General features: G+C 34.3%; 2 protein-coding genes across 5 annotated transcripts in view; one reads left to right on the top strand and one right to left on the bottom strand.

Moving 5' to 3' along the window:
• Positions 1 to 4,781: 4,781 nt before the first annotated feature.
• Positions 4,782 to 18,409, top strand: hmgcra (3-hydroxy-3-methylglutaryl-CoA reductase a). Of its 3 annotated transcripts, XM_067407557.1 has the most exons (20): positions 4,782 to 5,022; positions 6,202 to 6,384; positions 6,516 to 6,627; positions 6,713 to 6,800; positions 6,928 to 7,012; positions 7,137 to 7,242; positions 7,370 to 7,476; positions 7,553 to 7,672; positions 8,056 to 8,216; positions 9,515 to 9,756; positions 9,850 to 10,019; positions 10,340 to 10,534; positions 11,353 to 11,511; positions 11,665 to 11,822; positions 11,904 to 12,009; positions 12,117 to 12,287; positions 12,391 to 12,531; positions 12,646 to 12,804; positions 12,948 to 13,102; positions 15,375 to 18,409. In XM_067407557.1, the coding sequence occupies exons 2-20, from the start codon at positions 6,220 to 6,222 to the stop codon at positions 15,427 to 15,429; spliced, it is 2,655 nt and encodes an 884-aa protein (XP_067263658.1). In that variant the 5' UTR covers positions 4,782 to 5,022; positions 6,202 to 6,219; the 3' UTR covers positions 15,430 to 18,409. The 3 variants fall into 3 exon arrangements, with proteins under 3 accessions (XP_067263658.1, XP_067263656.1, XP_067263657.1); XM_067407555.1 differs by having other exon boundaries at positions 9,515 to 10,019; XM_067407556.1 differs by having other exon boundaries at positions 6,163 to 6,384; positions 9,515 to 10,019.
• Positions 18,410 to 18,488: 79 nt separating this feature from the next.
• Positions 18,489 to 22,408, bottom strand: part of cert1a (ceramide transporter 1a) — a 32,447-nt gene continuing 28,527 nt past the window's right edge. Inside the window, exons 12-17 of one of the 2 annotated variants that reach the window (XM_067407618.1) lie at positions 21,988 to 22,120; positions 20,959 to 21,029; positions 20,722 to 20,850; positions 20,426 to 20,555; positions 19,749 to 19,886; positions 18,489 to 19,656 (exon numbers count right to left, since the gene is read on the bottom strand). In XM_067407618.1, coding sequence (XP_067263719.1) covers positions 19,759 to 19,886; positions 20,426 to 20,555; positions 20,722 to 20,850; positions 20,959 to 21,029; positions 21,988 to 22,120 — 591 coding nt within the window. In that variant the 3' untranslated portion in view covers positions 18,489 to 19,656; positions 19,749 to 19,758. The remainder of the gene's footprint in view (positions 19,657 to 19,748; positions 19,887 to 20,425; positions 20,556 to 20,721; positions 20,851 to 20,958; positions 21,030 to 21,987; positions 22,121 to 22,408) is intronic. The other variant, XM_067407617.1, reaches the window with a different exon arrangement.

Raw genomic sequence — 22,408 nt, 5'->3', positions numbered from 1 at the left:
CCATAATCTGATTATTGACCTAGGGTGCGTCTCAATCGGCTCCCTGGGTTGTGAATCAGTATATTGTGTACATAAATTCGGGCACTGGTAAGGACCCCGGCTCAATACACATTGGGACACTGATGACTCTATTTCCAGTGACATAAAAATGTTCTCATTTTACAGTGTCACTACTGATATTTATGAACAACAGCAGAATCTACATTTTCCTGACATTTTTTTTTGTAATGATATTCAAAGTACATTATGATGATACTTTATTGCATATCCTTTCAACATTCAGCTTTAAAAATAATTATAAATTGTAACTAGATTATATTCACAACCTGTCTATCAATGTATGTTTATGCTGAAATATAATTTAAAAATGTTAAAAAACCTATCATGTGTCATGTCTATTGAGTTTCCTCACACAATTTGTTTTTCATGCTTCTGAACTTTAAGAGAATATTGTAAGCATTGATGCTCCCTTGTTTTCATGGTGCATTGTGGGACTTTTTAGGGAGTGAAAGTTTCAGTGCCCTGACCACTGAACAAGGGAACTGATTGAGATGAACCCCTAGAAAATTTCCACATCATAACATTTCTTGGTTTTAAAATGTTCTTAATGTGAAAGCTTTATTTATCTTCAGGTTCAAATAAGATTTTGAATCTCAAATTTTCTGTATGGTTTAAGACTCTACCTTATGTTTTAGCAATCAACAATATGAAACTTAATAATCTGTGAATTCCATATTGCTTATTCAAGATTGACCTGTGTTGAGTATTAAGTAGTTGAGAACTCTTCACTGTGGCCAAAGAATCAATTTTCTTTCCGTTATTCTTGGCACTTATTCTCAATGAGCGTCTCAAAGAAGGCTGAGGCTGCAGCAGAGAAGCATCCGAGTTGCTGCCATGTATGGGAACGGGACTCACCACTAGGGGGCAGAAGTAACATAAGAATTAATCAGAAGTATGAACTGCTTATTGAATCTCCAAAACCATGAAACAGGGTGGATCAGGTGTGTAGCTGACAGTGAAAATGCTTTGAAGATCTAAATGTCTACTTAACAAAGATGCTTTCTTCATTTGAAAGGCACTAAACGCTTTTGTGGATCTTATGGAACTTGTTTAAAGTTCACTTTTTCAGATTGTGTACCACTAGCGCAGTCAGAAAAGAGACTCTGTGTGAGCATTAGAAAAACTGGGTGTGCCACAGCCACATTTATTGTCAGATTAATATGCAAACCCTGAATACAAACTAAATTGTTGTAGGGGGGTCAGGGGGCATAATTTTTGTGATTTTAACATGTAAACGAAGCATTCTGGTGCACTCTGAAAATAAAATAAATGGAAAACACAACATTTGCTTCAAGTAAAAAAAAAAAAATAATAATAATAATAATAAAAAAAACATTTATTGACAATATAGGGCTGTAGATTGACAAAAATTTCACCATTGGATTAGATTTTGATTCAGAAGCTTGCAATTTGATTTCGATTTGATTACCTTCGATTCAATATTGATTAATTTGGGGCAGTACATGGCAAATTTCCTCATAAATATCTCTCAACGCTGTAAACTAAGGGAACCACAGCTGGTACATCATTATAATATTAAAGGTTATATTAACTTATTTGTAAGCTACTTACATAGGCTATAAATTACACATAAGGAAGTTTTTATTTCCGTAAGTTGTACTGTATCTTTTAACATGCCTTCAGATGTTCATTTATGTTTATTTTGTGTTGTAACTAGTAAAGCGGAAGAGAAGGTCACACTCTGCATGAACTGAAGCGGTCTGTCACGCCACAAAGCGCCAAGAAAGATCGCAACACCTCGAGAGACATCTACGGTCTCACTCCAGTCTATGGGAAAGTAGCCCGTTTTCGATTCTTGTGAGGTTTATTGTGTTTGCAATTTCACCCGGACCTATTTTTAGGTGTGGGTGGCACCGGCACACCCGTGGCTATGCCAGTGGCAACTGGGTTACCTTCACTGTGTTCCCTTTCTGAAGAACTTTCTCCTTCATTAAGAACAGCTTGAACTCTGAGAAACACAAAACAAATCAAATTATTATTCTGTGAATTTTACATTTGAATGTTTTCCATGTCTAAAAAAAGGTGTACAAACCTTACAAAATTTGCTGGTGGAATCACAGTGCCATTAATCTGCTCATTATAAAATAAAAAAAGAGAATTCAACACATATTGTAAGTACAGATTTAATAAGGCCCTCAGCATGTGCAGTCTAATGTAATCTACCTGTTCTGTTGTTGTAGAAGTATTTCTGCTCTGTTTGGTGCAACACTGCAGGTCAATTTGAGGAGAAATAACGTTATCTGTCAACCAAAGAGACTACGTTACTTTAGCTGAAGCTGTAACTGTACAGTTAATGGTAATATAAGTAGCGGTTCTTGCCAAGACAGCTTCAACAGGTCTCGACCGATTCAAATGTTTGATCAATCACAGTGAATCTTTTGAATCGGGACCACATACCAACACCCCGCAATCATGGTTACAAGATTTGCAAGGGCAAGCACCACTGACATTTCTTCAGAAAATGTAAAAAAAAAAAAAAAATAGTTTAAAACTATTATATTTGGAGGATCAAATAGCGAAAACGACATTACTCAAGTCAAGAGACGAGCTGAGTTTGACTAACTTTACATGATCATACCTTCACTCAGGACACCAGGAGAGACGACGATGGGGGACGATAACTGATGTTCTGTCAACATTAACCTGCAATAAAATAAGAATCAGTCGTTACCATTGCAAATCTCGCATTTTCGCTACATTTATCGGGTCAGAGTGAAGAACTGAAGCCGTTAGCCGTGAATGAGCTGACCTGCTGAGGTAAAAGCTCTGGTCTGCTTCACCACTGTCGTCATCGGTCGCGATTGTCTCATCCTGGTGTAAATCCATATTTGTTCGCATTAAACAACACGACACATGACACTAAATAAAAGCGTAATGTTTGGGTAATTTAGGAATATTCGACAACGCTTTCTATGAAGGTCTGTTATAATTTTATTGTTTGGCGCCAATTGGGGTAATTCAGTTGCTCCTCTAATCTGATTGGTCAAAATCAAGATCTGCGCAAGGCGAACTGTTTAATGTTTTTTTTTATTTTTTTTTATTTATGTCTTATCAAAATACACATAAAATTTATATTATAATTTAATATAAGATTAGAAAGAGATTAGAAATCATTCATAACTCATCCATAGCCAACATTCAGGAAAAACTTAGTTTAGTTCTGAGAAACAAAAATGCATCGTGTGGGACGTGTTGCTAAAGTCTAGCAGCAACTTGTGTAAATAAAGCAGCAAAATATACATTAAAAAAATTAATATAAGATTATAAAGAGATTACAAATCATTCATAACTCAGCCAAAGTCAAAATTCAGGCAAACTTAGTTTAGTTCTGAGAAAAAAATGCATCATGTGGGACGTGTTACAGTTGCTCCTCTAATCTGATTGGTCAAAATCAAGATCTGAGCAAGGCGAACTGTTTAATGTTTTTTTTTTATTTATTTTTTTTATGTATGTATGTCTTAACAAAATATACATAAAAATAATATAATTTAATATAAGATTATAAAGAGATTAGAAATCATTCATAACTCATCCATAGTCAAAATTCAGGCAAACTTAGTTTAGTTCTGAGGAAAAAATGCATCATGTGGTACGTGTTGCTAAAGTCCAGCAGCAACTTGTGTAAATAAAGCAGCAAAATATATATTTAAAAAATGATAATTTAATATAAGATTATAAAGATATTAGAAATAATTTATAACTCAGCCAAAGTCAAAATTCAGGCAAACTTAGTTTAGTTCTGAGAAAAAAAATGCATCATGTGGGACGTGTTGCTAAAGTCCAGCAGCAACTTGTGTAACAAGCGACAGAACCCTCCATCACACACTGATATTCATCTTATAAAGTTTTCCAGTTATCTTAAATACATTTATATTTACAACAACAATACAAGGCAATTTTAATACATGAAAATGAACAAGTATTTGCAGGCCAAACTACTATATGAGAGCTTCTCCTGAGAATTTGTTTAGAATTACTTCAATAGCTGCTAAAAATGCACAACTGCTAAAAAAAAAAAATGATTTCATTAAAATACTTCCTGTGTATTTCCTGAAAATGAAAGGTTATTATTATTATTATTATTATATCATTTTTTCTTAGATATTTGTTAATTTTTTTTTTCCTTGATGGTTTATACACCCCTTTTGTATTTTGTTTCAAAATCTATTTCATGTATCCCCTGTATGTTGTTTAATAAATAATAATAATAATACAAAAATCTTCAATACAATACAATATAGTAAATAAATTCTAATATGTTTTTGGGAATATTTGCACATTTAAAAATTAAACAAACACTACAATTTATATTAAATTCATGTTGGTTCATATGGCTTATTTTATTTTCTCAGAAATCCTGAAATGTACGTTTCATGAAACAGAACTAACATAAATAAATAAAAAAAGGTTTACCAAGATTAACTGAGGGTGTGATAAGAAAATCCAGTGCTATTTGTATTTCATATTGTGGTAGTATCTATTACAGTTCCAAGGTCGGATATTTTTTGCGTTCAAGGCTGCAGCAAGGTTCACACACCTCATACAAATTCAAATGATGGCCAGATCACGCGTTCCCCATCAGGACACGCCCTCAACACGGTTCGCAGGGAAAGTGGGCGTGGTTTTCTCGCGTATCTGTATGGTTCGACGATTTGATTGGCTCGACACTCGACTGACGCAGAGCCATGCCATCGCTGTCGCTTCATAAGCTTTAGAGGAGGATGCCGGTGTTAGCAACTGGAATCCTGTCTAAAACGACTGGATATGGATTAATGTTGTCTGTATTTATTTATTTATTTTAATTATGAAAGCATCGCTAAATGTTAAGTTGTAACAGTGGAAATATCTATATGCTTTTATTTATTTAATCGCATATGTGGAGGATTTCACAGTGATCTGCTCTTGGTCTACTTATTCTTTAACCCTCATTGACCCTCACTGGTAAGTGCCTGCATCGAGACCTATAGCCATACCTTTTATTAGACATGCCTGCTTAATATACCAAATCCATGCTTCATGTTTTGAATGTCAGTTTCCTTCTGTTCGTTTGGGCACGAGTGACTCATCTGATTTAATATCATTGTTGGTGATGTAGGCTAGGAAAGCAGAACATGCAGTCACAATCTTTGTAAAAGTGCAGAAGAAAGTCCAGGAGTATTTGTTCAATATCATTTTTATCGATATCTTTTATTGTGAATATTTAAAGTAATTTAAATTAATTGTAGAAAGGGTATATTTTAAAATCGTTTCATGGTGTGTTTAGGTGAGTCATTCGGTTAATGATTACAAACGTACGCCCTTATGACCACCACCTATCACTACATACAAAATTAAGTAATTTTTATTTTTATATTAGATCTTATAAGTCATTTTTACAATTAAATAAGTCATTATAATCTGGTCATTGGTCATCACAAATAAAACTGTAAATACAGAAACAGTCTGTCATCTGTCACATCAGATATGTATTTAGCACACTGAATTTATATCAAGTCATCTGATGTACAATGTAAATGTGGTAATAAAGACCTTAAAAAAGAACAAAAACATCTTTTAAAGTCACCATGAAATCAAAATAACCATTCTTATGTTTTTTATGGAATATTGCACAAGTAGTTATTACACATGATTTATCAGTGTTGCATATCATTTATATATATATATATATATATATATATATATATATATATATATATATAATATATTCATGTGCCCTCATTATCTTTAATCAAAATAACTTCCCCGCCCACTTGCAACTACATCTCTTCTCTGATGACATGTTTACTGGCGTGAGGGCGGGACAACCTGTCACTCATGAGATCACATCATTACCAAAACACAACGATCCAACGAACCAATCAATTCCTGATAGACAAAATTAAGTCCTGACCTACGTGTTGAGAAGTCGTTTCACTCGGATATATGTCACAATAGGGAATAAATGCTCTAGGAGTAGACTACTTTAAATGTTTCTTTCATAAATGTATTGTGTTGGAAAGGAATTTTGTGCATGATTTCATACTCATGAAATTGCAATGTTATGAGTGAACATAATTCTGTCACTGTAATCCTGTTTATCAGGTGTCTTTAGTTCTTTGCTTTTGTCATCTGCATTAAGAGACTGTAACACACTTCATCATGCTGACGAGACTTTTCCGAATCCACGGCCTCTTTGTGGCCTCCCATCCTTGGGAAGTCATTGTGGCTACTGTGACTCTCACCATCTGCATGATGTCAATGAACATGTTCACTGGAAATGACCAGATTTGTGGGTGGAACTTTGATTGCCCCAAACTGGAAGAGGTATAGTGTGATACTCTGGAAATAAATTACATCATGGTCATAGTTAAAGTGAAGTTTAATGATATTATTGACTCTTTGAATTATATTATTATTAATGTTTTTTTTTTTTTCCCTTTCTATTCTGTCTCCAGCAAATCCTAAGCAGCGATATCATTATCCTGACAATCACAAGATGCATAGCAATCGTCTATATTTACTTTCAATTCCAAAATCTTCGACAGTTAGGATCCAAATACATATTGGGTGAGTTGTAGCTTTTAAACCTGTTTAATGAAATGATTTTGTGAGGTAACATGAATTACAAATGTTAATTTATATTTAATTTCAGGCATTGCTGGACTTTTCACAATATTCTCCAGTTTTGTGTTCAGCACGGTTGTGATTCACTTCCTGGACAAGGAGCTGACAGGCCTCAAGTATGTACATTTGTGCATCACTCTCTCACAAAAAAAAAAAGAAAAAGTATTGCTTTGTTTTTTTGGAAAATTCTTTGCACATAAAATGCACATGTTAAATGTTTATACTTTGTATTGATATTCCCAGTGAAGCCTTGCCATTCTTTCTGCTGTTGATTGACCTTTCCAAAGCATGTGCTCTGGCCAAGTTTGCTTTGAGTTCAAACTCACAGGTACTTAACCTTTTCGCTTTTTTTCAGTCCAGATACATTTGTTACATTAAACTGAGGCTTAAGTAAATATGACTAATCATGTTAGTCTTGGGTTTTTGTAAATGTTTTTTTGGCTGTCCTACAGGATGAGGTGAGAGAGAATATTGCCAAAGGAATGGCTGTTTTAGGACCCACTTTTACTCTTGACGCCCTTGTGGAGTGCCTGGTGATCGGTGTGGGAACAATGTCAGGTAAACCTTCCAAAATTAGCACAGGTGGAATGTACTAACATTAAACTGATTTGTTTAACCAAACAGCAATACACTTCATTTTAACTTAAACTTAACTTAATTTTGTCCTTTCATTGTTTTCCTGCAGGTGTGCGACAGCTTGAGATCATGTGCTGCTTTGGAGGTTTGTCTGTCCTGGCTAACTACTTTGTCTTCATGACCTTCTTCCCGGCCTGTGTTTCTCTTGTGTTGGAGGTATGTAGGAATATTTGTGCAATAAACATAAAGGAAGACTAGAACATATTCTAACATGCATGCCCATTTCACGCAGTTGTCCAGAGAAAGCAGAGAGGGTCGACCCATCTGGCAGCTGAGCCACTTTGCGAGAGTTCTGGAAGAGGAAGAGGACAACAAGCCTAACCCTGTCACGCAAAGAGTCAAAATGATCATGGTACACACTACACCAAAAACACTACAGTTGTCACACTTTATTGAACAAATTGCACAATGCAGGAGAATTATGAGAATAAGTCAGGAAACACAAGAAAGCTATAAACAACAACCTAGCAAAACTAGGCGACGCCACGGAACAAAGAACAAAGGAAACTAAGGGTATAAATACACAGAGATAACAAGGAAACTAAAATGGCTGAACAGGTGAACATAAACCAATCAGAAACCAATAGAAACTATTTAGCAAACAGAGCTCAGGAAAGGCAGCACAGGGAACAGGATGAAAACAAAACCAAAACGTTATCGCAGTCTTTTGATACTGGGATTTATGATATTGGTGGTTTGGTCTCTAATGGTCTGGATCATGTTTAATATTTGCAGTCTCTTGGCCTGGTCATGGTTCACGCTCATAGCCGGTGGATTGCCGATCCCGCGTCAAGTAATGGAACTCTTGATCTTCCTCAAGTTGGAGAGAGCCTGCATGACAATGTGCCCAAGAGGATTGAGCCAGACATGCCCCTCTGGCACTTTTACCTGTCCAGGTGGGTACACCTCAGAGGTCTTACTCAGTTTAATTAATACTAATGCTGGTTTAGGCTATTAATATTTGGATATGGTCTACTATCTATCTACTACTAATTTCAGTTGTTTGAATGTTCTTAAGTTCTTATGTAGTTTTCAATTGTTCAAAATACATAGTTCTATGTATTAATCTTACAGCTACATCTCTGCAGCTATAGATATACATGCAAATTTCATATTTTAGAATATTGCATACTGCGTTGTACAATAATTAGGGATGCATATTAAAATACAACTGGAGATGCACCGAAAGGAAACTTCTGTGCCCAAACCGACAGGATGCACTTGGCCAAAAAAAAAACCCAAAAATAAATATTTTTTACTGCAGTTTGTTGGTGAAATATAAACATTTAAATGACAATAAACTGTAATAACTTGTGACCAATTAATTCAAACACACATCAAATAATGAAGATATCACTAACAAGTTAAGTAAAAATATAATGAATATGTAATACAGTACATATATTTCGCAAAATGCTCCTCTCTTATATGGTTATTTTTTCTAGCTAACTAATGAGTTTATGAACATTGAATAGCTCTCTTGAGGTAAAAGTAATTGAATAGCCTACAAGCTGTTTTATTCACGTCCTTCTGCAGTGTTTCCACCGCTGCTGCTTGAACTGAGGCGCTACAGTGATCTCCAAAATAACATTTGTTTGAATTCCAAATTGTTTCATATTAAAAATAACAAAGCACAAAGCTTTTTGTGATTATTGATTGGCAAGCGCACTACAAATGTGAAGTTTTGTTCACGCATCAACAGAAAACAGCACAGTCGAAAAGATTTTAGATTTCAGAAACCATTTAAAATCGAGAAATTAATATTGTCAATCCAGCAGTGTCCACACAGCTGACGTTTAACTGTTGTAGCTTATCCACGTTGTGTGCATGAATTAGACTCTGAACACAGTCAAAACGTGCCATTTGCGAGACGCTAATTAAACATCTGTTTCGGTCACTGATTTTGGCCCGAAACCGAAAATAGCTGTTTTGCCTAAAAATATTCCGTAGCCGAAAATTCGGAGCATCCGTAGTAAAAATAGTAGATTTGGCTATGTTCTACTATCTACTGCTAATTTCAGTTGTTTGAATGTTTTTTCTTTAGTTTTCTTCAGTAGCCAAAATTTCGATGCATCCCTAGTATCGATATCAATAGATATTGGATAGATATAATATGATACTGATATATCATGCATCCTTAATAATAACAATAATAATATGATGATGTGAGTATTATTTTATTCTGTGCATTTAGGATGATCAGCATGGACATTGAGCAGGTGATCACACTGGGTCTCGCCTTGTTCCTGGCTGTGAAGTACATTTTCTTCGAGCAGGTGGAGATGGAATCTACCCTGTCCTTGAAAGTCCCCACTCCAAGCTCCATGCTCTCTCAGAAATGGTCTCCTGATCAGTGCTGTAGGAAAGAGGTTACTTGTTCTAGCAAGCCTGAGAAAACCCCAACTCCCCTTCCTGTTGTTACCAAAGAGGAAAGAGGTATTCCCCCCCCCTTGCCACTTAATTTTTGTGGTCATTGTATGCAAAACCATCACTCTATAATGGAATCTAACAGCAATTTCTCTCATTCAGATTTAGTGATTCGGCCCTTGCCTGCCCTGAAAGAGCCTGAGCATAAAAGTACTTTTGTTCTTGGAGAGGATGAAACACAGGAAATCGTTGATGTTTCAGAGCCTGTGATCGATGTACCTGCTGAACCTAGACCTGTGGAAGACTGTCTGTCCATTCTGAAAAACCCAGATGTAAGAGCATTGTCAAATATCCCAGCGATACTGTTTCTCTTGTTTTTTCTTTCCTACATAAAGATTAACTCTGGGTTCACTGTGGGACTGAAACCTATAGTTATTTTTTACCTCAGGGTTAACCCATGTAATCTCTACTGAGATCCTCCTCTTACTCTTTACACTCTTACTCTCAGCCAATTAGATTATGACGTCAGACAAGATCAGAAGCATGTAGTGAAACCATTTACCTCAAAGAGTAGACTTCTGTCACCTAAATCCACGGATAATCACAGTGTATGTGTGTGAGTATTTAAGTGTGACCTCTTCTTACTCTGCAGATGGGCGCTCGGTACCTCAGTGATGAAGAGGTGATCGTTTTGGTGAACTCAAAGCACATCCCAGCTTACAAACTGGAGGCCATGATGGAGACCCCTGAGAGAGGGGTGATGATCCGCAGAAAAATGCTCACCCCCAAATTCCCAGAGCCCACAGCTCTCTCCTGCCTGCCTTATAAAGACTACGACTACTCTAAGGTAACACATGAGGTCATTACATCATACATAATTTAATTAGTGGTGCTTTATTCATTTGAACAAACTGGGGGTGTGCTGATATTAAAACATTTCCAAATTTCATTTTTTTTCCGAAATGATGTTATTCAAGATTATTTAATGTTTTTGAAAGAATTTTGGTGAAAGATGTTCACCAAAGTGGAATTAAAAAAAAATAAAAAATATAGTAAAAATAGTAATACTGTAAAAATATTACATTTTTAAAATAGCTATTTTCTGTTTTTAGATATTTTACAAAATTTAATTTATTCCTGTGATGGCAAAGTATTCAGTGTCACACGATCCTTCAGAAATAATTCTAATATGATGATTTGGTGTTCTTATTATTATGCTGCTTTTTTTTGAAAACCATGATACATTATTTTTAAGATTCTTTAATGAATAGAACATTTAAAAGAACAGAATTTATTTAATTGAATTTCACTTAACTTTGCTGTCACTTATTTAATGCATTCTTTCTGACATTATTTCATTTTTATTAACTTTAAAAAAAATCTACTGACCTAAAAACAAAAATATGTATACCAAAATGAGCAATACCTAATTAATAATAAAAAAAAAAAAAGTCTGATAACCAATTTGATACCATACTTTGGGGGTGGACTCTTTTGAATTGGGCTAGGAAGCAACTATTTTAGCAACACTTGCTTAGAACACCTTAGCAACTAAATAGCTTAACTGAATAGCAACCCTGGCAACCACAGAGAACATTTAGGGGTTTATTTATGTTTTTTGAGCCTTTGAAGGAAACCATAAATTTTCATGTTTTTTTATTCCAGGTGATGGGAACATGTTGTGAGAACGTCATTGGTTACATGCCAGTCCCTGTGGGTGTTGCTGGTCCTCTGTTATTGGATGGAAAGCAGTTTCAGGTCCCCATGGCAACAACCGAGGGCTGCCTAGTTGCCAGCACAAATAGAGGCTGCAGAGCTATAGCTGTAAGCAAAATCAAGTTCCTGTTTTTTTTTTAGTTCTCAAAGAGAAGCTGAAGGCAAACACATTTAACGACAGTCTAAAGTGATGTAAAGTTGCGTAATGTCTAGTGTCAAGCACATGAATCTAATGTTCTGTCGTGAATGGCTTTCCCACAGTTGGGAGGTGGTGCCAATAGCCGTGTTCTTGCAGATGCAATGACCAGAGGGCCTGTGGTGCGTCTGCCTTCTGCCTGTCAAGCGGCTGAAGTCAAGGGCTGGCTGGAGAGCACCGAGGGCTTCAAGAGCATCAAGGAGGCCTTTGACCAGACCAGCAGGTATTTCACTGAACAGATTTATTTTGGTAATGCAGTTAATTATGATTTTCTAACATATATTTGTGTTTTTTTTTTGTGTAGGTTTGCACGATTAGAAAGGCTTCTGATCGGCCTGGCAAGTCGCAACCTGTACATTCGATTCCAGTCCAAAACTGGAGATGCAATGGGCATGAACATGATCTCAAAAGTACGCCGAATTGCAAATAGTAAAATGATCATAACTGACCTCACCTGACATGATTCATTTCTTTTGCTTTGCTGAGTTTTTATCTTTCTTTTCTTTTTGGTCACCAGGGCACAGAACAGGCTCTCGCCAGGCTGAAGGAGGAATTTCCAGAGCTTCAAGTTTTGGCTGTTAGTGGAAACTTCTGTACTGACAAAAAACCTGCCGCCATCAACTGGATTGAAGGCAGAGGCAAGTCAGTGGTGTGTGAGGCCACCATTCCAGCCAAAGTTGTCAAAGAGGTACACGACCACATCATATTCTACAAAAAGTCCAACAAAAGCTACATATTGTTTTTGGAATAAATGTCCAAAATATTCGTCTCACACAAGTGTTTTTGCCCAGATTTTAAAGACGTCGACTGCGGCTCTGGTAGATGTGAACATCAGCAAGAACTTGGTTGGATCTGCTATGGCTGGAAGCATCGGAGGTTATAACGCTCACGCTGCCAACATTGTAGCTGCTATCTATATTGCTTGCGGACAGGTAATAAAAGTTAATGCTGTATTGTTTTGAAGTATGATTTTGATATGGATAATGATGTGCGATTATATAGTTATAATACATGCAGATGTTTACAAACGAATTTGTCCTTGACAGGACCCAGCGCAGACGGTGGGCAGCTCTAATTGTATCACTTTAATGGAAGCCTCAGGCCCCACCGGGGAGGATCTTTATATCAGCTGTACTATGCCCTCTATTGAGCTGGGCACTGTGGGCGGAGGCACTAACCTTCCTCCACAGCAGGCCTGTTTACAGGTACTTACACCTATTTGATACAGGATCAATATGCTCAATACGAAAGACAGAAGTATGTTTTAGTTTCTTTGTGGATGTACCGTTGATAACGCCACTTTCATAGCATCTCATTCAGTTTTATGCTCTCTCTGTCTTCCTGTCAGATGTTAGGTGTTCTGGGTGCCAGCCTGGAGTGTCCAGGCGAAAATGCCCGACAGCTTGCCAAGGTGGTGTGTGCCACCGTGCTTGCAGGAGAGCTGTCACTCATGTCTGCACTTGCTGCCGGACACCTGGTGAAAAGTCACATGGCACACAACAGGTAAGAATTCTTTATCAAATATTAATAGAGCATTAATATTTACTATATAACGCCTCACAGCAAGAAGGTCCCCGGTTCGAGTCCTTTCTGTGTGGAGTTTGCATGTTCTCCCTGTGTCTGTGTTGGTTGGCTCCAGTTTCCCCTTCAATCCAAAAACATGCAGTATAGGTGAATTGGAGATCCTAAATTTTCTGTAGCTGTGTATGTATGTATGTGTGTCTGTTAGTCCCAAGCCATGTAATAGGGATGATTTTTTTTACTCCCTGGAAAAATTATTGCCAAGAAAATTCATGGATAGTCTTTCGTGTATGGCAAGAGATGGCCATAGAGTCACCAGGAGTTGGATACAACTGAAATGGATAAGGAATGAATATATATAATAATTACTTAAATCTCCAATAATCTTAAAAAGTAAGCTTACAAATTAAAATAATAAAATATCTTGTCATATATATTATAATCCTTTAATCATGTGTGTGTGTATTATTATATATATATATATATATATATATATATATATATATATATATATATATATATATATATATATATATATATATATATATATATATATATATATATATATATATATATATATATATATATATATATATATATATATAATATATATAATATATATATATATATATAATATATATAATATATATATTATATATATATTATATATATATATATATTATATATATTATATATATATATATATTATATATATTATATATATATATATATATATTATATATATATATTATATATATTATATATATATATTATATATATTATATATATATATTATATATATTATATATATATATTATATATATTATATATATATATTATATATATTATATATATATATTATATATATTATATATATATATTATATATATTATATATATATATATATATATATATATATTATATATATATATATATATATATATATATTATATATATATATATATATATATATATATATATATTATATATATATATATATTATATATATTATATATATTATATATATACTCATGTCAAAAAAACAAAAAAAAACATATTATAATATACACTTATATATTATAATATATGCCACAAAAAAGTTGCTGTTTGGATTTTAATTGGCAAATACTTAAGAATCTATTGAATGGATCATTATTACAGTGATTATTATGTTTCTAGCATGTTATATGTTTGGCTGATTTTCCATCAAGAGGTGCATCATTTTTTGGTCAAGATCTTGTATTGACAATGTAAGACTCAAGCACTCTGTAAAGTCTCCTCCAGCACATCCCAAAAACTTTCAATGATGGTCTGGACTCAGAGGTGCCAATTCATGTGTGAAAATGATTCTTCATGTCTCTGAACCATTCTTCCACAATTTTAACCCTGGTGAATCTTGATATTGTCATCCTGAAATTTAGCCATGATGTGTCTTTCTACATGTTTTTTTAAGAAATGAAAAGCTATACGCTCCATCTTTTAGGGTTAAAAGAACCATCGCCAAACATGTAACATGCTAGAAACATAATAATCACTGTAATAATGATCCATTCATAGATTATTAAGTATTTGCCAATTAAAAAAAAAAAAAAAAAAAAAAAATTATATATATATATATATATATATATATATATATATATATATATATATATATATATATATATATATATATTTATTTATTTTTTGGCCATGCCAAAAAATATCCAATAATCTTAAAAAGCTAGCTTACAAATTAAAATATAATAAAATATCTTGTAATATATATTATAATCCTTTTAATCATGTATAGTTGTATTTACATACATACATTATATATTATTCTCATGTCAAATAATTAAACAATTTTTTTTTACAAAAATATATTTTTTATATATATATATGTATATATATATATATATATATATATATATATATATATATATATATATATATATATATATATATATATATATATATATATATATATATATATAAAATATATAAAAAAAATATATTTTTGTAAAAAAAAAATATATATATATATATATATATAACATACATACACACACACACACACACACACACACACACACACACACACACACACAGTAATATAGCATTATATATTATCATTACAACAATCACAATCTTAATATCCTAAAAATAAAATAAAATAAATGTAGTATAATATAATAATAATAGACTGACAATGTTTTGTAACAAACTATCATCTGCAAACACCTGCATTAATTGCTTTTTTATATTTTGGCTTTAGATCAAAAGTGAATTTGCAAGAAGCTCCAGGAACGTGTACTAAGCAGGCATCTTGAGACGTCACCTGTTGAAGAGGCCATAAAGAAAGAGGATCTCATCTTCAAGGCAAAAATGATTAGTAATTTAGATCATTTTCAAGGACAGCAAAAGGAATACAGATTTACGACTGTTCATGGTTCCCCTGATCTGTTAAAGACGAGTTGTCTTTATATCAGTTTTGAAAAAAGGTTGAAATTAAAGACTGGAACCAAGACCAGCTGTGTTCACAAGCCTAGAGCCGGTATTTCTAAATCATATCTGAGCATGATTGCTGTTTCCAGGCCTGCTTTGTTAAGCTTAACTCGCTATGAACCACAAATCTAATCTTAGATCCACAGCAGCTGGTACGTACAGATACAGAAGGCCACATAACATAATTTGTATCCTAAAATCAATACAGTTCAGGTCACTCACAAGACCGACTGGATATGTTAAAGAGAAGTGCATTTTGTACTTTTTTTTTATTTGATTGTGATGGCAACTGGGAGCATATCTTTGCCAACTTTTTGCCAAACTGGACCGCAATGTTAAACAGGGAAAGAGAAAGTTTACTTCTTTGCACTTAGAAAGGGAAATGGCACAGGACAGTACTGACGCAGAGAGGAGTTTAAAGTACTATGATTCACTAGTTGGTACACATATAGAATAATACAGGACGACTATGAAATTGCCAAACGCAGCCGTCAGCAGTGATCGCATTGTTTCTCGTGTCAGAATGTACATTCTTTTTTTTCTATGACACAGAATTGTATTGAATGACTTATGTAACTGAAATGGGTAGTGCTACGGCATGACAGGACAAATATTTCAAAAGGTGCTATGATCCACGTTTCAGTTTTGTTCATTTACCTATTTCTTTTTTTGAACAACTATAATGGGTTTATGTAACAATACACAACACATTGTGTGCTTCTGAAGGTTTGAAATGGCTTTTATTCAGTTGGTTCTGGTTTTTATGTCATGGAAAAGAGTGGCTGATATTCAGACATGTACGTTTCAAGCTGAAGACACCAGAAAGAAAGCTTGCTATTTTCCCCCCCAAAGGCACAATTCAAATTATTAAATAAAAATAAACTGCAGAGTTTTGTATATTTTTTTATAATAAAGGACAATATATAATACATGGTCTTGTGCTTGAATTGATCATATTTTCTTTCTTACAAGGATAACATTAACCAATACACTAAACAAACACTAATAGGTTTAAATTTAAAATCCTACCAATATATTCTTTAACAAAGCCATGAATTTCATATTAAAAAGAATGTAGGTTGCCATTGTGTATACTACTATTTATTCTTGTGTGTAGTTAAAATTTAGCTCAACTTTAAATTAAGATTACATACTGCCTAAGAACCAAAAAAGGCACAAAATGAATCATTAAATCAAATGAATCATGTCGGTGAACTGTATGTATCAAATAATTTGACCAATAGCTAAAAAAAGTCCAATACTAAAATAAGCATAGCTGTAATATTTTGAGGCTATGTGTGTTCTCGAGACCTGAGGGTGGTGAGATGTTTCGAGTTCTCTTAAGGCAATGTCATTATAGGCTCCTGCCTCACCAGAGGGTGAACCGGCCAATCAGCTCGCCCTGCATCACATCTCACCAGGACACTGACTGCTGATTGGCTTAACCTCAGCAAGGCCCCAGACAGACCTGCAGGGATGAAATGGGCTTTACGCACACACACACACACACACACACACACAAGTTAATCTCAGAGCACTAACCGTGTTACTCCTCCCCTAATGCTTATCTTGAATAGCAACCCTATCTCATGCTCATGATGCCATATCAGCCCATGGGTTTGTCAGTTATCAGCGCTCAGTGTGATTGGAAACGCCCCAACACTGCTGTACACAGTGCAGATCACAGGTTGAGTAAGTTTATTTCACCGTACTGTGAGATATTCCTCCGTTATGGACCTCAACAACACATAAAATCATCCTTAAGTGAGATTAAAAAACTATCGGCAGCAACAATTTAATTTAAAGTGTCCTTGTTAAATGTAGTTACAATAGTAGTAGCTATATTATGCATATTTACACCCAACTAACTCTAAACCGAACCCTAATACCCTAGCAAGTACATGTAGTTAATCAATATTACTTAAATCATATGCTGTAACAAATAAAAAATGTAAAATGCTTTCGTTTCATAAAATTTGTCTTCATTAACAAGTTGGTGATATAACATATACATTATATAGAAAGAAGTCATTTACAAAACCTTTTTCAAAAAGCAATCAACATTTGTATTCAACGTCAAAATGAAAACAGAAGGATTTTTTCTTAGTTTCTTGTTCTTGCTGTCATGAACAATGGGTTTCACACCAACTAAATAAAAATGATTTAAGCAGCACTGCAGCAGCAAATCAGTCAGCCGGAGGATGATGATGCAACGATTTGATCTTTTGCATGCGTTAAATCAGCTGTTATGAACTGGAGTATTAGTATGGAAAAATAATAAGATTTTAAAACAAAAACAAATATAGTGTTTAGTACAAACAATGTTACTGACATCACAAAAAAACTAAATTTTAACAGTGAGATGCATAAATTAATAAACAGATTTGCCTTATGCATGTATGCATTTCATTTCTCATCCAAGAATTATGACTTTGAAGCCATTATTAAAGCAACAGCTCACCCAAAAATTAATTCTGTCATCGTTTATTTACTCGCTTGTTCTTCCCAACTTTAGAAGATATTTTGAAAAATGTTGGTAACCAAAATGATTTGATTTGATGAGTTTCAAAATATCTTCTTTTGTGTTCTACAGACTAATAATAATAATAAAGTCATATCAATTTTTGGGTAAACTACTCCTTTATGCCTAGTGATAGCTGAAAATGTGCCTGGTTCACCCAAAAATGAAAAATTTGTCATCATTTACTCATCCTCAAGTTGTTCCAAACCTGTAAAGATGTCTTTGTTCTGTTGAACACAAAGAAAAATATTCTGAAGAAAGTTTGTAAGCAGGCCACCTTTGGGGCACCATTGACTTCCATAGTAGGAAAAAAAATATGGAAGTCAATGGTGCCCCAAAACTGTTCAGTTTCCCACATTCTTTAAAATATCTTCATTTGTGTTCAACAACAACAAAAAAAAATGTATAGAGGTTTGGAACAACCTGAGGGTGAGTAAATGATTACAGAATTTTCATTTGTGGGTGAACTATCCCTTTAATTCTTCCATACAATGAATTAGTACCAATAGGTTCACCAATAAGTGACAAACTGTGAATTACGATTACAGTTCCCACTTTTTCACAAGAATAGCTGAAGAAAAAGCTGAAGTAATTCCACATAAATTGTGTAGATGGAAGACCGACATGTAATAATGAACCAACGGATTAAAGAAAAACTGGAATGACATTGATGAAACAGCTGTTATAGGGTCCAAACACAGGCATTTGTACAACAAAGTACCACCTACCTGCAGAAATTATTATTGAAACTTTTGGAAATTAAAACAAAAAAACAAAACTAAACTTAAAAAAAAAAAAAAACAAGACAAAAAGGAAAAGGGAAAAAATGATCATATACAAAAATCACAACCAACTTTTTACAGACCAAAATACCCTCTACTTTTCAAGATTACTCTTTTATACAAGTAGTTCCCATTAAACGTACAATTTGCCAACAGCCACATTTATGAATTACAATAATCAAAACGTGTAATGCCTTCACGTGTAAATAATGTTAAACATTCAGACACTAACTGTACAATAGATCTTAAGACTGAAGTCTGAAAGGGTCTTCCTAAGACAAATGGCAATTGGACAAGGCCAGTGAAAATCATATAAATCAAGGCATCAAGTTTACAGTATATATTATATATATATATATATTTATATTTATATATATATATATATTTATTTATTTATCAAGACCATAGTCAGACCTCAAACTATGATTAAATATTTACAAAAATGTAAAACATTTTAACAATCTGAACTGCAGCTCATTTACGAAAAAAAGAAAAGTAAGGCCTTTTGAGGATGACCAGACTGTGTTGGTTATTCTAGTGTGTTTGACTTTTCAAAGGTGCTTTTTTTTTTTTTTTTTTTACAGACATTGAACTATTCTTGGTGTTGGTGTACCACTGTTGTTCAGTCTGTATTGATACAGTTTGAAAAAGGTCTCTGAAGAGTGTCAAGAGCACTTAGGCAGAGCAGCGCTTTATCGTGAGTGATTCTGGTGAGTCAGAAAGCAATCTGGGAATGTATATTAAACGACCTGTAGAAAAAGAAAACAAGATTTTAAATAAATGAACAATGCGTTGTGATTTTTCACGTGGAAAACAGACATGTTTTTAAGGTGCGAGTTACCTGGTGTTATTCAATAGAGGATATCTTCACCGCTGGTCTTCTCTTGAACATACGAGGTGAAGCGTTTGAGAAATTTGGGGTATTCTCTCTTGGCTACGGCTCGCAAGACTGATGCAGGGGCCCAACCACCAGGATTTACTTTAGGATTACATGAACACAGCATTAATGTGACATATATTATATCATGTATATAATAAAAGAAATATTGCAATCCAAACTCTGATGTACTCATTGTGCAAATTATATATTTATGATATTTAGGGGTGGTTGACATTTTTAGTATCTAATAAATGTTGTGGTCACTGAAAGTTGAAATATTATGAAATACTATTAAAATTTAAAATAATTTTCTATTTTAATATATTTTAAAATATAATTTATTCCTGTGATTCAAAGCTGAATTTTCAGCATCATTTTTTTTTTAGGATTCTTTGATAAATAGAAGGTTCAAATGAACAGCATTTGTTTTAAATAGAAATCTTTTGTAACATTAAACATTTTGAAATCTTTACTGTCACTTTTGATCAATTTAATGCATACTTACTAATAATCTTACTGACCAAACTTTTAAACCAACCTTTAGCTTTAATTATTTTGTGGGGTTCAAAACTTAATTAGGAGGGTCAGACACCCTGACCTGTAAAAAACTGCCAACATGGTTGTAGTGCTAGGCTTACCATTAGCTACATATGTGATTTTACAGAGGATGTTGTCCCTGGTGATCTCTTTGTCTCCCTCTGGTGGGCTGATTATGGTTTGACAGATCATGGCTACATTGATTTTGGCACGAATGCATCTAGCAGAGGTCTGGAGAAAAAAAACCTGTTAATATTCTGGTGCACAGCTTACTGTATACCTCAAATGTTGAATAATATGAGTTTATGTTTCTGGGATTCAAGTAATAATGTCTGTGATACCAAATTGTAAAAGGAGGAAACGATTTAAAAGATACTTCTGCAATCCAGGTACTTACTGGATAGCCGTCATGATCCACTGAGAAGTTGCACACCAGACAGGTTTCTGTATCATTGTCATTGGTGGAGTGAATTTTACGAATAGCCGATACATAAAGCACGTCCCGCTGGGAGGCAGGCCACACTCTCTACAAAAGAGTAGTTAGGAAAATGTATCCAAAGATGTCAACACAACTTTAACAACCACAGGATTTCAGAAACAACCACCCATAATACAATAGTGAATGGTGCTATACCTTATGTGTTTGATGAATGATGACCGCTTTGTCCGAAAGTGTCTCAACCACTTGAAAGTTTTCAACGGTTGCTGTAATAAATAAGGTAAATGTGTTTGCATGTTTAACCAAAATATATTTTCCATCAGTTCTTATCGTTAACTAAAACTAAAACTAAATTAAAAACAAACTACATTGAACTAAACTAATAAAATGACAAAAGCACATAATGAAATGAGTAAAAATGAAAATAAAAAAACTATAATAAAACTAACATAATAACATAAAGTCCCTATTTACACCAGATGTGTTTTGATCATTCAGTTCACTAGTGGACTTTGTGGGATCTAAAACATTTTGATCTTGTCCACTTGCAATGAGAGCTCGTTGAAAACGCATTGTGCGTTGAGTGTAGACGCTCATGTGGTTGAATGCGTTCGAACAGCCACAAAAGATCGCCTACTCTCTGCCTACTGACCTAATGCGTAATGGAAAGAATGCTAGCCGTATTTTAACTTTGTCGGCTGAAGACCCAAGTTTGGTTTAAGAAGAAAAAAAAAAATGTACCAAGCACAATGTTCTCACCATTCCTGATTTTTAACATGCACTCACTGAGTTCGGCTTGGTCTTGTGGCTATCCGAGCAGAAACGAAAGCTGATGCTCTCTGTGTTTTGTTTTTTTGTCTCCGGTCGTGTTCACATGTAAATTGCATGAGCTTATTTCACCCATCGGATCGAAAGATCTTAAAAAGCCCATACATTTATCCGCCCATAAACCCTACCCTCGAAGAAATCGGGACAGAAGTGGCAGAAAGTAGACAGAGGCAGATTAAAACACCAGGTGTAAACGGGAATGTATATCCCTGTGATCTGATCTTAATACCAGGTGTAAACAGGGCCTAAAATAACACTGATGTCCTCCATGTATAGACATTTATATATTAATACATACAGGGTCTTATAACCGGATGTAGAAAAACAGTGGCACATTCTCACAACATTAGATTAGAAGATCAAAAAAGTCAAAATGATGAGCTGAGGTGAACATACTCTCCCAATCGTTCCGATAAGTGGTGTCCCAAAAGTAGTGACAGACCTCGTGACCTGTGACCCCTCTGACAGAATGAGTAGCTTTGAGAGGATCCAGAACAATGCCATTCTCCTCCACCTCTCTCCTGTACACCTGCAAAAACAAATGTTGTAACGGGTTTGTTTCTTGTATTAAAAATGACAGCACAGCAAAAAGCCAAACGATTGCTTGAATGGCAGCAAAATGGATCAAATGGATAGTTCACTGAAAAATGCAAATATCCCAAACTGTAACCTGACGAAGATTTAGACTGATGTCAAGGTTCTTTTGCATTTTTTTCTGCTTTGTAACTAAACCAGAAACTGCCCAGAATGAAGAAATGAGCCAAGTCAAATCAGGAAGGTTAAACCTGTGGAAGTCCATTTCAGCCTCAGGTTACAA

The sequence above is a fragment of the Chanodichthys erythropterus genome, chromosome 13 (genome assembly GCF_024489055.1).
Source record: "Chanodichthys erythropterus isolate Z2021 chromosome 13, ASM2448905v1, whole genome shotgun sequence".
NCBI lineage: Eukaryota > Metazoa > Chordata > Actinopteri > Cypriniformes > Xenocyprididae > Chanodichthys > Chanodichthys erythropterus.
Note: the sequence above shows the minus strand (reverse complement) of the source record. Positions and strands in the feature narration are given on the sequence as shown.

Coding starts and splice junctions, on each gene's coding strand:
- hmgcra (XM_067407555.1), top strand. CDS start 6,220: ATGCTGACGAGACTTTTCCGAATCCACGGCCTCTTTGTGGCCTCCCAT. Junction 6,628..6,712: donor AGGATCCAAATACATATTGG/GTGAGTTGTAGC, acceptor ATTTAATTTCAG/GCATTGCTGGACTTTTCACA. Junction 7,013..7,136: donor CTTTGAGTTCAAACTCACAG/GTACTTAACCTT, acceptor GCTGTCCTACAG/GATGAGGTGAGAGAGAATAT.